This window comes from Folsomia candida, unplaced genomic scaffold (genome assembly GCF_002217175.1).
Source record: "Folsomia candida strain VU population unplaced genomic scaffold, ASM221717v1 Fcan01_Sc019, whole genome shotgun sequence".
Classification (NCBI taxonomy): domain Eukaryota; kingdom Metazoa; phylum Arthropoda; class Collembola; order Entomobryomorpha; family Isotomidae; genus Folsomia; species Folsomia candida.
The window spans coordinates 1,132,768-1,145,724 of record NW_019091211.1 but is presented as its reverse complement, the minus strand read 5'-3'; the positions used below and the strand labels follow the sequence as shown (position 1 = coordinate 1,145,724).

The following is a 12,957-nucleotide window of genomic DNA, read 5'->3' as shown; positions in this document are numbered from 1 at the left end:
TTATTGGTATCATACATAACTATTTAGTATTCCTATAAAAACAAAATTGTTGAACCCACAAAAGCAAGTGTGTTTGTCACACGTGAAATGAGAAGATCAGGTTAATACCTGCGTATTTCTATGCATCTGTGCAATTACAATTATTCACGTATTTGCAAGTGCAAATAATTATGATGCCGACGTGATACATATTCGTATTGTTGTCTGCACATTTCAGGATCCAAACCAGATTCGCATGTTCTTCTTACTTTCAAAATCTCGGTCAGTATTCCACCACCATGAATTTAAAGTTGCCCTTGATCTTGCTCATTTTTGCTTGCAATCTACTCCTCTTCACCAGTACCTTGTTATTACCGTTTGAAATCGGATTTGATCCGAACAAAATAAAATTTTTGCTAGTGAAGGGTTTCGGGTGAGCCCATGTTTTGTAAATATCCAACGAATTTAAGTTAAAATAAAATAATTTGCCCTCAGGCTTCAAGAAGAGATTAAATACCAGGACAAAGTATCTTTACAAGCGAGCTCCTATAAACCGGGTGGATTAACAGTTTTTTTCGTACATGGATTCGGAACTCCTGGAAATCTTTGGCTCTTGCAAAGTAGGCCATGCAAATCTTGCTGGGCAAAAAGATTTTAGTGACTAATTACATTTTAATTCATTAATTAATTTCAGAAAATGTCGTCCTCCCCTTCACAACGGATTCACCGTTCATCGACAATTTCATTTTTGTGGATTGGACAGCTTTATCGGGAAATGTCATCTTCCCCCTCGACCTCCCCCTCCTGTACCCAATTGCCGTTAAGAATGTCGCCGCAGGGGGAAAACGTCTCGCAAATTTTATCGAGTGGCTTTATTACGATGGCAGCATAAATTTGGACAGGATTCATCTAGTGGGCATTTCCCTGGGGGCCCATCTTGTAGGGCGGGCGGGTGCTGAAATGCAATTAATCATGGGTGGAAGGAAGTTGCCCAGAATTACGGGTAGGTCAAATTTTTGCAATAAAATTCGCAAAAAATTTGCCATGCTGTGTTTTCATAGGGCTCGATCCGGCCGGCCCGCTATACTATCCGTCCCATCCGGATTGGAATATTGACAAGAGTGACGCCAGTTTCGTCGATATTTACCACTCGAATGCCGGTTTTTACGGGGAGAGCACATTGGGTGGACATGTCGATTTCATATGTTCGTTAAATTGATTGTACATAATTATTAATTTAGTTAAATGATGCCATATATTTATAAAAATCTTCTAGTGAACAACGGACATGCTCAGCCTGAGTGCAATGTTATCACTGATCTGCTAACTTGCAGCCATAGCTTTTCCGTATATCTGTTTGCTGACTCCTTTAAAAATGCTTATGTAGCGTGTCAATGTTCCAGTAGAGAGTTGGACCCTGGAAATTTTAAGCAATGTCAGGAACAGTGTCCGAACCCTGTTTTTGCAGGGGTTTACACACCACACACGTAATTGAGACAAATTTATATAATTACTTCTCTGGGGAATGTTTAGTTAACAAATATGCTTGCTATAATTAGATTTTCTGTATTTAGAACGCGTGGCGAATATCAAATCACGGCCGAACATCTTCACACTTTATTCGACATTTTGGGATGATAAATTAATTTGAATTTTTAACAAACCAGTTTAAAGTAGATTTATATATTTATTGTTTATCTGTGTAGTGGAATTCAAAATCAGTTTACTTACCGTCGAAAGCCGTCCGTGCATGTGAAATTTACTCAAGGTTGGATACTTGTAATACATGAAATTGAGCAATTAAAGAAGTCCATGAAAGCTAGTAATAAAATTTTGCATACCTGTGTTCCACTATAAGAAAGCTATAGATATAAACTGTAAACTCTAAATTTTTATAAAAGCGTTGATACTTAATGTGCAGTGGCTCCAATGAATGCACATACATATAATTTAACGTGGAATTCAAATTGCAGATTTTTTTAAGTACCTCTTATATTTTTCATAATACTTACTGGGCCCAAGCTAAGTGTTAGTAGCTAATAACTTTAAAACCGCTGGAGATAATGAAAATCTGATAAGTGCGTTGGATTCCTCGTGCGATTTTGCATATATATCATCAATCAGTTTTCAACTGATTCCAAAGCATATCGGCAGAGAAAATGTAGAAAGGACGCGGGCGACGATAATTTTCCACCAAAAAAAGGGGAAGAGAAATGACGAATTTGAAAAATGTGACAGGAATCGAACGTGCACTTTAATTTAGTTCAGCGGGCTAGAAAAACGTTCATGAGGACCCCATCGACTAAGAACAGTCGAAGAAAAATTTTTGGAAAACCTCCAAGGACCACGCCCATCGTGAAGGCGCTGAAGGATAGAATCCTAAGAAATCCACGAAATTCCTACGGAAAATAGCATCACAGCTGACATTGTTGACGCAGATTATCCAATGAGTACTCAAACTGAACCTTAGGGTTAAGGTTTTGAAATGTGGTACTTGCCACCTCTTGATGATACCCAGAAAGAAAGTCCCACTAAGGAAATGAAGTGCTTTCCTCAAGCGGTATGAGCCGAAAAAGTGAAGAAGATTCTGTTTACAGATGAGGAGATTTTCACATCCGAACAAGTTTTTATCACACAAAATGCCATAATCTACGTCAAATCTGTCAAAGATGTCCCCCAATACAGAAAAGAGGTCGAAAGTTCACATCATCCAGGTTTTGTGATGGTTTTGGCAGATTAGAGCTGATTGGGGCAATTTCTCTACATTTTATCCAAAGTAGGGGGAAGGTGAAGGAATAAAATTTCTCAAAATATATTTTTGAGTCCGTGGAACATCCCCTAAGGAGGGGAGCTTGCGAGGTTGATAATAACAGATCCTGATGCCCTTTGGATATGTGGTAGGGTCCCATGAGTGTACTAGAACCCTGAAGTGGTTTGACTCCATGGCCACATTTGCGCCCGCCACACCCACTCAAAAATGCCCAAAAAACGCTTTCACACCAGTTTTCACTCACTCAAATCCACGCCAAAAATCCAATTTTACTCAGATTTTGCAATTTCTTTCACCATTACACTCCCAGATAGTTGCTTTCTTCAATCCAATATCAAACTCAATATTTTCGAAATTTTTAGTATTTTTAAAATTTAAAATTCTGAATGAGCATTGTTGTAGTAATCAACAACGCAAATTATCCCTGCGAAATAATCATCAGCAAAATTGAGTTTGATATTGGATTGAAGAAAGCAACTATCTGGGAGTGTAATGGTGAAAGAAATTTCAAAATCCGAGTAAAATTGGATTTTTGGCGAGGTTTTGAGTGAGTGAAAACTGGAGTGAACGCGTTTTTTGGGTATTTTTGAGTGGGTGTGGCGGGCGCAAATGTGGCCATGGAGTTAAACCACTTCAGGGTTTTAGTACACTCATAGGACCCTACCACATATCCAAAGGGCATCAGGATCTGTTATTATCAACCTCGCAAGCTCCCCTCCTAAGTGAGATCCTATTCAATGAATTCGATAAGACCTCGCAGCATAAATCAGCACCAGTGCATAGTGAAAAAAATGCTGTACGCGTTGCTAAAAAACCAAATTCCAGACTTTATGTCAACTTTCAATGGTTATCCTCCCTGCTGGATTTAAATCCTCGGATTATGAAAAATGGTCAAAGTTAGTGGCAAAGGTGTGTTCTAAGCCTCCTAGAAGTCTGAAAGCTTCAAAAAATTCTTTGATCATGAAATGGAGCAATTTGTCCACGGATTCCGAGCGTGCTCCAATCGAGCGCTGTACGCAGCGTCTTCAGCTCTGCATTAATGTTGGGGAGGAAATTTCAGAAACCAAAAATTGTTTTTTACTTAAAAATTTACTGGCTTTCCATTAAAATGTACTAGAAATTTGTAGCACAAAAACTGCTTAAGCTACAGCGTTTCTATCTACTAACACTTTATTTGGGCCACCTAGTACTTACATGCATACACATACTGCATAAGTCTGTCCTACATATGCGGACAGACAAGAAGCATATTAATATTATGCATTATTACCGGCTTGAGGACAAGTTTATGTCCATCCTTACAAAGGCAAGGTATACGAATTTCTCCGTAATAAACCACAAAAAGTTTGGAGTACTTCGGAGAAGATGTTCCATATTGTGGTACAGGTGCAAACGTAAGATTTACTAGAATTTATACAGTACTTTTTAGTACAAGTACAAACTTACCCCAATCTTGACACGACAGATAAATAAGATTTTTTATTCATACTCGTTACGTGATGGGGAGAATATTCATAATTCGATGGTTGCTGCCAGTGGCCGCGGAAGGTGAGGTGGACGGTAGACCACGAACCTCATTTATTAAAAATATAATCCGCTAGTGTCTTTGACATTCGTGAATATATTTTCATGGTAAAATTTTTTAGGGAAAATGCAACATGCAAAAATATGATTGAAATTTTGAATGCGATACATAAAACATGTGTACATATCTTTGTGGGTGCAATAAAATTCAAAACTGAATGAAAATTTCATAAAACTTCACATACTTTTTATATTCATAGCAATCCTAAACCCGTCTTAAATGCATGTGTCTTATGACAATTGAATTTCATGTTTAACCATTATATTTATTCAAATAGATAGTAGCTGATTTTGGGCTTAAAATTATAATATTTTTTACATTATGTAAATAAGTTTAACATTTTATTGAATCGGTTCATTTTTACAATAAATTGGCATAAATTATGCCGCATGTGTAATTTTCCATGACTTCTTTTCAGATGGAGATACAAATCTGGCCTAAGCCACCCTGGCATTTGAACTTGCATTCGTCACTAACCCACTTGCAAGTGCCTCCATTAAAAATTGGCAATCCCAGAAAAGGTTGATTTGTGCCACACGTTACGCGATCATTCCAGCCGAGACAGCTAGTCGCCAAACAAGCGCAACCGAGGATAGCGTCTACCCGTCCAGGAAAAAAAGACCCGGTTAAAGTAAGAACGACAAGGAGACGAATAAATCGATGCATGATTGCCATTTTGAATCTGGAATTTTGAAAAAGTTTCAGGTTTATGAATGTAATTGTTTTTGCAGTTCGTGATTTACATATGTATGTAGCTTTTGACAAAATTAATTTTAGACTGATGTTTACATCCCAAAGTAATAAGAAAACCATTACGAGACCTTCAGTGATATAGAAATTTTTTTAAACTGAAAAACTAAGAAAAAAACTCAAAAAAGTCAGGTTTTAAAATAAAGTTTTCAGAAACTGACTACAATTTTAAAAGTTTAACCCGCACTTTATACTAATTCGAATTAACGAGTCGGTGTATTTAAATGCGTAAATTATCCTGTGTGTGACCAATTTACGGCATGCACATGGGTGGCTCAGAAATACGGTAGAAAGGAAACTAATTTTACCCAAAAATTCACTTGAAAATGTAGAAATAGATATTATTTGTCGCCTGGCATTTTAATAAATTTTTGGGAAAAATTAACTCTCCTGTTATCTAATTTATGAACCACCCTGTACTTATTTAAAATATATAAATTAAGTAACTTCACCTTCACCTTCTAAAATCCGAAAAATATACCACACTTTTTATGTTTCTGAATTAAAATTATTTGCAACCCAAGAGTGTGTAAGTTGTCTGCTGAACTCTGAGTGAATTTGGGACCAAAGTTAACTATTTAAAGGATATTCTGTCGTAATTGAAGCTAACAAACTTTCATGATTGATAGTTTATTTAATGGGCCATCCATAAATTATGTAGCTCACGAAGGCTTGTCCACGGCTTATCCAGTTTATAGCCTCCATTCTGTTCAGTAAAAAGTATATATATACCTATATAGTTAATTTATTAGTAAATTTTAAACCTCGCGGGGTGCACATAGTTATATATATGGGGCCACGCCGACATAATTAAGGGTACCGTTAACCTAGTTTATAGCCCGCATTTTCTTCAGTACAAAAACAAATAAGACTGGTCCAAGGTGTTTGATACCGCGTGGTTACAATTTGTCGCCAGCCGATTACAATTTTTCCGCGAGACTTGTATGCGCATGCATTCTTATTTTTCCAATATTTTTTACGGTGTACGTTATCAAGAAAACCATAATGCTTTAAGTAAGGTCACACAATTTATGAACGCCCCCTAGTAAGAAGCAGGCAGTGTTCTTTGATAACGTGTCTTACATTGTCTTATATCACAGATACTTACAATTGGGACGCAAACCATGTTTAGCCAAGTTTATTTTTTGGCTACCTTAGTTTGAAAGACGAACTCTTTCGAAAAAATATTTACATAGTTCGGCACGTGCGCAGATGCGAAAAATTAAGCAGTTATGGACACTGCAAGTTCGATAGAGAGAAATTTGACTTTTTAAAATTTGAATACTGGTTTTGTGCTCAGTATTGCATAAAAATGATGCGGCTTGTTTTCGCAAGTTCCGAACTAAATGTTGCCTCAAGAGTTAGTCTTTCAAACGAAGGTAGTAAAACAATAATTTGGGCTGAACATGGTTTGCGTCCACATTGTTAGTTACTGGACGGATGCCTGGACAAAGTTCAGGACAAGCTTGATAACAGATCTGAAATTTAAGTAAAAAAACCCAACACGTTCTGCTCTTCTTCACGGGCAAGGGTTATTGGCAACAGAGCAAGTAAACTGCTCATAAAATTTGACTTTAGACTTGTCCTTAAACCTAATAGTTCATCTATGCCGTACAAATTGGGCAATCTTAATCTTGTTAAGATTCCGCATTCATATACAACTTCTACTGATATACATTGTAATTATAGGCATCTAGAATGTTCAGAATTCCATGGTTGAGTCGCATCGCACATAACCTACGAAATGTTAAGAAAGTGTTGGTTGAACTTTTCAACTTCTGTAAGTACAGTGGCGAATTTAACTTGTCGCTGTACATAAATAAATTTGAGCAGCAACAGTTACTAACAATGAGGAGGTGTGAGGTGGTTATCGCCGATATCCACCGGACTAATTTTAAATTGTTCAGGTTCAAAAAAAAGTGGACCCGTATTTTTTCGTTTTCCTGAATGGGCATGTTTACGCCCTTGGCGGAATTTTCAAAAAAAATTTCAGCCAAAATTCGGATTTTTAAAAACGCTGTAACTTTTCGAATTTTAACCCGATTTCAAAAAATAAACCCAATTTGTGTTCAGAATTACATCCCTGAAAATATAAAAATTCATTTTTAAAAAATTTAAAAATTTGATATTTTCATGCTATTTCTGAGTTTTTAGAAGCCCAAAAAACGGTAATTTTTTGAAAAATAAAAGTTTTTTAAAAATGAATTTTTATATTTTCAGGGATGTAATTCTGAACACAAATTGGGTTTATTTTTTGAAATCGGGTTAAAATTCGAAAAGTTACAGCGTTTTTAAAAATCCGAATTTTGGCTGAAATTTTTTTTGAAAATTTCGCCAAGGGCGTAAATATGCTCATTCAGGAAAACGAAAAAATACGGGTCCACTTATTTTTGAACGTGAACAATTTAAAATTAGTCCGGTGGATATCGGCGATAACCACCTCACACCGTCGCATTGTAAGTAATTTGTGTGTGTGCAGCACAAACTAGATACGCAATTTGTACATATTTTTCAAGATTTATGTGCTCATGACTTTTACTCATGGCACTGAGGAGCATTCCTTGTGTGCTTGTTCCTTCCAGTATTTTGTTTCTTGCAAGTGCGCTTCATATCTTCAAAACACCTCAAAGCAAGAAATGCCAATAAATGCATGACATACGTATGTATGTGCTATCTAGATATATAGGTAGCACCCTATGCGGCAGAAAGATTTTTTGTATTTATTTCACGTCAAAATAAGTAACTGTACGAGACTATTTTCTTGCAGGTATTTACATAAGTTACTTAGACCCGAAACACTTGCCTGCAGTGACCGCAGAAGAAATCTACCATGGGGATGTTAGTCACGTTAGTACTTCGTTACATAGTAGTAATTTCTGAGTCCCATACAAAGATTCTGCAAATATTCCCAAAGAATGATTCCAAAATAAATTGCCCATGGAACTTTCAATTCGTAATGCATGAATCTTTATTGAACATACATATTTTTCACTCATGCGTATTTACGTAGAAGATCATTTTCAAATGCGCCTACAATATTTTTAACCTGATTTTAATACAAATTAGACTATGTAACTTGCAATCCTGAGTAGAATGAACATGTTTATATGCATAATACGTATTTATGTACATATGTACATCTCGATGCGTAGGTACATATGTACATATATACATAGTAAAGGTAAGGAGATAAGTACCACTCATACATATGCACATTATGTAGAAACTCATCCTTAATACTTACGACAAACTTCAAAATATAGTGTATAAGCTTTCACCTTGTGCTGTTATTTAAAATTTATTAACTTTGATAAATGATTTCAATAGCTAGTAGCTACCTTGTATGAAAAATTAATGCATGACTTTCATGCATAAAGAAAGTTTCGTGAAGTTTGTGTCATATGTACATATTCCTGCAAAAGGAATACCTGATATGCTATCGCATGCATTTTACGTGACTTATGTTGCATGTTACATAAGTTATGTATGACATTTCCCGTAGATTCTCTCCCGTCTATGTATGCCTTCCCTTATGTACATACAGCATAGCCGATTTCTGGAGAGAAGGGCACAGCCTACATACATACCTACATGCATATGTACTTTGCTTTACGCCAGCAATATCACCCCGTAGCAAATGTCTACATAAGTTTTGTGCATGCGTCATAAGGAGATAGGTTTTCCATCACCACAATGTTTTTTATCACTAGTTTGCTTATAATATACCGAGTTTTTGTACGCATAGTGCCTACCTAGTAAGTTATCTGTTTATACACAAGTCTAGTCTGACCATGCAGGCAGCATACATACTTTCCATCCATCCATTAGCGTAACATCCATCACGTAATCTGTCTCGCATTCGGCACCCAAGCTTTGCAAATGTACATGTCACTGTACATCCATCATGATGCATCAGAAGCTGGAGGATTTTTTTAGCCGTCCGTCCTTCACACTGAAATTTAGAACGTACAGCTCGTGTTAAACGAGTGTGTCCAGTCTGGTTTGATTGTCAGGTGAATTTGTTATGTAACAGCTGGCTGAGTGATTTAACTGCGTGTTAATTATAGGCGAGATAACTGAGTATGGGTAAATTTGCATTTGCGACAACCGTCCTCCCCGGCGTGTCGAAAGTGGGAGGTCGGATGGATAATAAAGTACAAAATGGGACTGGTGGTGAAGCAGCAATAATTTCTGTATTATGGAATAAAGAGGTAATTAAATTTTATGTATGTGAAGCATGGCACATAAACGCGTAAGCTGGACATGCAAAGTAACATGTGTGTAACTGTGTATAACGGTAACGGTGGTAATATGTTAAAAACAATGACAAAATTAACTCAGGTGTTTGCTACACGGTGAAAAATTTGTAAAATTGAAGAAATCACATCAGTTTATAGTAGCTTACATAATTACGCTGCTAGTTTACCGTGTAGCATAAAATCAGAAAATTCCGAAAAAATATTCCAAAAGTGTCGCTCAAAACCAATTCTTAAGTTACGCCGCACGAAATTTGCATTTTTTGCGCATCACAAACTAGAACGATTACGAATGACGAAGGAAAATCTGCTTTTGCATAAATAAAATTATTCTTTGGATGCAAGAATTTATACAAGTCAAGTTTTTTGATTTTATAAAATTTAATGACACGATTGGTTTAGTGAGTTACAAGTGTCCGAGTTAATTCCGTGATGATTCACGTAAAGGTCTCTGCCTTGCAATGTTTGATGATAATAAAACACAATAACAGGGGTAAATGTATGATAAAAACCTAATCTTGAATAAATATGAGTAAAATTATTTTACAGAGTATACATAGTTTACAAAATTGGTGTGAACATTTCGAATGTTGGTTTATAATGTACAAAACTTAAATACTTCAAAAATAACAAACAAGACTACCTCCTTCCAAAAAACATCTTACGAAACCTTATCATATGAAATCTGTATAATAATAAATCACTTTAAGTGCGCAATTATTTGTCTTTTTAGTTTTTGCACCGCGTCTTCTCTCATCTCGACCTCGCAGAAGACATCAAAGCATGCAGTTTGGTTACCAAAATCTGGGCTGAAGTTGGAGTTTCCGTCCTCCTAAAAAAATTTCCCCTCCGACTCTCAACAGATCTCAACACGCAAAAAGTTCTGACACATATGCACAAATTCCCAGCACAAGTGGAAATTCGCTGTGTCGGCTGCCCCCCAAATTACGCACATTTGGACCAACTTTTAGCCCCCCATGAAAACACGATGGATGTAAAAAGTCTCCACATTATCAACGATGGAATTCTGGGGGAAAGATTTGCTAAATTTTTGGCTCGATCTGGAAATTACTTTCTTAATTCGTTAACAACGGTAATTTTGGTTTATTTATCGTATTTAGTAGTGCCTGTGCAATGAGTTGTCATGGTAACCAACCAATGTCAAGTAAAATCATAAAAATGCAAAATTCAAAGAAGCTCAGAATTGATAATGCTAGAATGTATTTTTTAAGAGAAAAATTTGAAACTATTTTTCAAAAAATAAGAAATAAGTTGTAAGCCGTAACATATTTTTATTTCAACATTGTTGTAGAATTTTTCAAATGCATTATATTTATGGAACGGGTTTTAAATTCTATTTGGCTTCAATTCGTTGAGATTTTGCACAAAAATTTCTAATACTTAAAAATATGGAATCAAAACCTAGTTTTTCTTATTTTTTCTACAGCTTTCTCTGACGTTATCGAGCGGAAAAATGTTTTTGCCACCATGTCGCCCTGATCGACCCGTGTTCCCCACCGTGACCACTTTGTCCATCGACCAAGTCCAAAATCGCGTCCAAAAAGTATCCTGTTGTAGGTTACAAATGGATGATGACGAAAATGGAGAAAATTTCCTCCGTCTTTGTCCCAATCTTACGAACCTCACTGTCCATTCATCCGTTCTCCCCGTTGTTTATGGCGAATTGCTCCAGTTTCCCGAAAATTATCAAGGACTGCAAAGTTTCAAGATAATATGCAACTGTGAGCCGTGTACGAAATGCAATCGACTCTGTTACTCGCTGCTGCCTGAGGTGGACATTCCTCTGACGAAGTTGCACATTACAAATTTTTTCTTAGCGGATGCTGCAGGACCGGGAATACTTTCTAAAATTTTCCACAGATTCTCAGCTACCTTGGAAGAGTTGGAATTTAGCTGGATTCAGTTTACAGATACGTCCAGGGGAACTCTGGTTTGGCCGATAATGCCAAATTTAAAAAAGTATGAAATGCATAAGTTATAAATGAAATTTGTGATGCGATTGCAAAAATTTGCAAGTGTGTTAACCGATGTAGAATTAAATCGATGTAAATGTTCAATCGTTAATCATTTAGCTATAATTTTTTTACCAATTTTGAAAATCTCCATTTTATGTGTTAGTTTTGCTAGCGCATGCAGTTGATATTAATAACTGCATTGAAATCGATAAAATTCTTACAAATATTTCCATAACCTTAAATTTTACTAAAAATAGTAGTACTGAAAATTTTCTGTTTTTCCAGACTAACAATGCACATTGGGAACAGGACCGACCCGAAATTTAATCCTGAGCAGCCTCTCTCATGTGTCGAATTTTTGTACGAAACTGGCGACTTGGAGAGAGGCCTTGATCTCAATTACTCGACCCAATTTCCTAGCCTAGTACAACTCTCAATTATTTGCTGCAATGAAACCCAACACGACAAATTTCGTTACTCTTTCGAAATTTACAAAATGTTCTTTCCCCACGACACGCAAACCTGGGATAGTTTGACCACGCTGGACATCACGTTTCCACCGATTTGTCCAGAAGACGAGGATCCCAATACGAAGAGATGGTTTAATTGTTGGAGAGCTGGGAAATATTATGATTATAACAGGTTTTGCAGCAAAATTGCAAAAATACTGCCCAATTGGAAGACTCCGAGGTTGACGGATAATACTTAACAGATATTGAGTATCTTCATCCTTTCAGTATTTACATATTTTCAAAGATATGTGATTAAGTGATTCAAATTCAATTCAATGTTCAAATCAGTGTATACCTACATAAGTATATGCATAATAAATTCCTATTTCTGTTAACTTTACGTAAAACACAACCTGTCCTTATCCGTACAAGTAGATATGTAAATGTATCCAAAAATACAGTACGGATAAGAAACATTACGGTGATTGTAACCCTATATCCTTACATATGTACAATGTACACACAGTAAGTAGGCTATTTTTGCTGTGGGGTGATGTTGTTAGAGTACTATTTTTGTAAGTATATGTTCACTTACATGGGAATCAATTCTTTACAAAAGTCAGCAATATGTACATATCCAAGTATGTATGTAGATATACCTTAAATTGACGGGTATTGTCGGGATGGACAAAAGAGAATCTATTTGCGTGAAATGTCATGAGTGGATGTGCATATGTGCATAAATAATTAAGTGTTGAAATATGTATGTAGCTCGTACATTTGCAAGAATGCATGAATCAGCATGACATAAATCTTGCGTTTTTAAACTTATCTTGTGAAAGTCAACAATTTTGTTTATGCATAACTAAACTATGCAGTAAATATGATATCATTTGTCAAAGGTTCCCGAAGCAACACAAAGTGAAAGAGAGTAAGAAATGAAATTTTAAAAATATAGATATGCAAATCGTGAAAACTTAAGTGCAATATGATAAGTGAATCAACTTTGTGTACTCGATAATAAATTATTTAGCTATGGAATTATTTTGATAAATATGTGGTAAATTAGTTTTTTGTTTACTTTGATTCTGACAAGGGACACTCATGACCTGTCGTTTGAGTCCAGGGTGGCCACTATGTTTTTTAGAATCTGCTAGGACCCCAGATGAAGGATTCATTCATATTTCCG

The 12,957-nt window shown here is 36.1% G+C and overlaps 2 protein-coding genes and 1 long non-coding RNA gene across 5 annotated transcripts; 2 read left to right on the top strand and 1 right to left on the bottom strand.

Moving 5' to 3' along the window:
* The first annotated feature begins 259 nt into the window (after positions 1–259).
* On the top strand, positions 260–1,868 carry LOC110857922 (putative endothelial lipase). Its single transcript, XM_035858307.1, has 6 exons — positions 260–412; positions 475–599; positions 674–982; positions 1,041–1,184; positions 1,256–1,466; positions 1,554–1,868. Exons 1-6 carry the CDS (start codon positions 279–281, stop codon positions 1,615–1,617), a joined length of 987 nt encoding a protein of 328 aa, XP_035714200.1. The 5' UTR covers positions 260–278; the 3' UTR covers positions 1,618–1,868.
* Positions 1,869–4,578: 2,710 nt separating this feature from the next.
* Positions 4,579–6,272, bottom strand: LOC110857801. Its single transcript, XR_002548712.2, has 2 exons — positions 5,543–6,272; positions 4,579–5,016 (listed from the first exon to the last, which is right to left on the bottom strand). It is a non-coding gene; the product is annotated as an uncharacterized LOC110857801 (long non-coding RNA).
* A 2,523-nt stretch (positions 6,273–8,795) lies between these two features.
* LOC110857770 lies at positions 8,796–12,822 on the top strand. 3 transcript variants are annotated; one of them, XM_022106381.2, is made up of 5 exons: positions 8,796–9,097; positions 9,152–9,295; positions 10,074–10,433; positions 10,788–11,320; positions 11,602–12,822. In XM_022106381.2, the coding sequence occupies exons 2-5, from the start codon at positions 9,167–9,169 to the stop codon at positions 12,023–12,025; spliced, it is 1,446 nt and encodes a 481-aa protein (XP_021962073.1). In that variant the 5' UTR covers positions 8,796–9,097; positions 9,152–9,166; the 3' UTR covers positions 12,026–12,822. The 3 variants fall into 3 exon arrangements, with proteins under 3 accessions (XP_021962073.1, XP_021962072.1, XP_035713923.1); XM_022106380.2 differs by having other exon boundaries at positions 8,797–9,295; XM_035858030.1 differs by lacking the exons at positions 8,796–9,097; positions 9,152–9,295 and adding an exon at positions 9,421–9,833.
* Positions 12,823–12,957: the final 135 nt, after the last annotated feature.

Coding starts and splice junctions, on each gene's coding strand:
- LOC110857770 (XM_022106381.2), top strand. CDS start 9,167: ATGGGTAAATTTGCATTTGCGACAACCGTCCTCCCCGGCGTGTCGAAA. Junction 9,296..10,073: donor CTGTATTATGGAATAAAGAG/GTAATTAAATTT, acceptor TTGTCTTTTTAG/TTTTTGCACCGCGTCTTCTC. Junction 11,321..11,601: donor ATAATGCCAAATTTAAAAAA/GTATGAAATGCA, acceptor CTGTTTTTCCAG/ACTAACAATGCACATTGGGA.
- LOC110857922 (XM_035858307.1), top strand. CDS start 279: ATGAATTTAAAGTTGCCCTTGATCTTGCTCATTTTTGCTTGCAATCTA. Junction 413..474: donor TTGCTAGTGAAGGGTTTCGG/GTGAGCCCATGT, acceptor ATTTGCCCTCAG/GCTTCAAGAAGAGATTAAAT. Junction 1,185..1,255: donor TGGACATGTCGATTTCATAT/GTTCGTTAAATT, acceptor AAAATCTTCTAG/TGAACAACGGACATGCTCAG.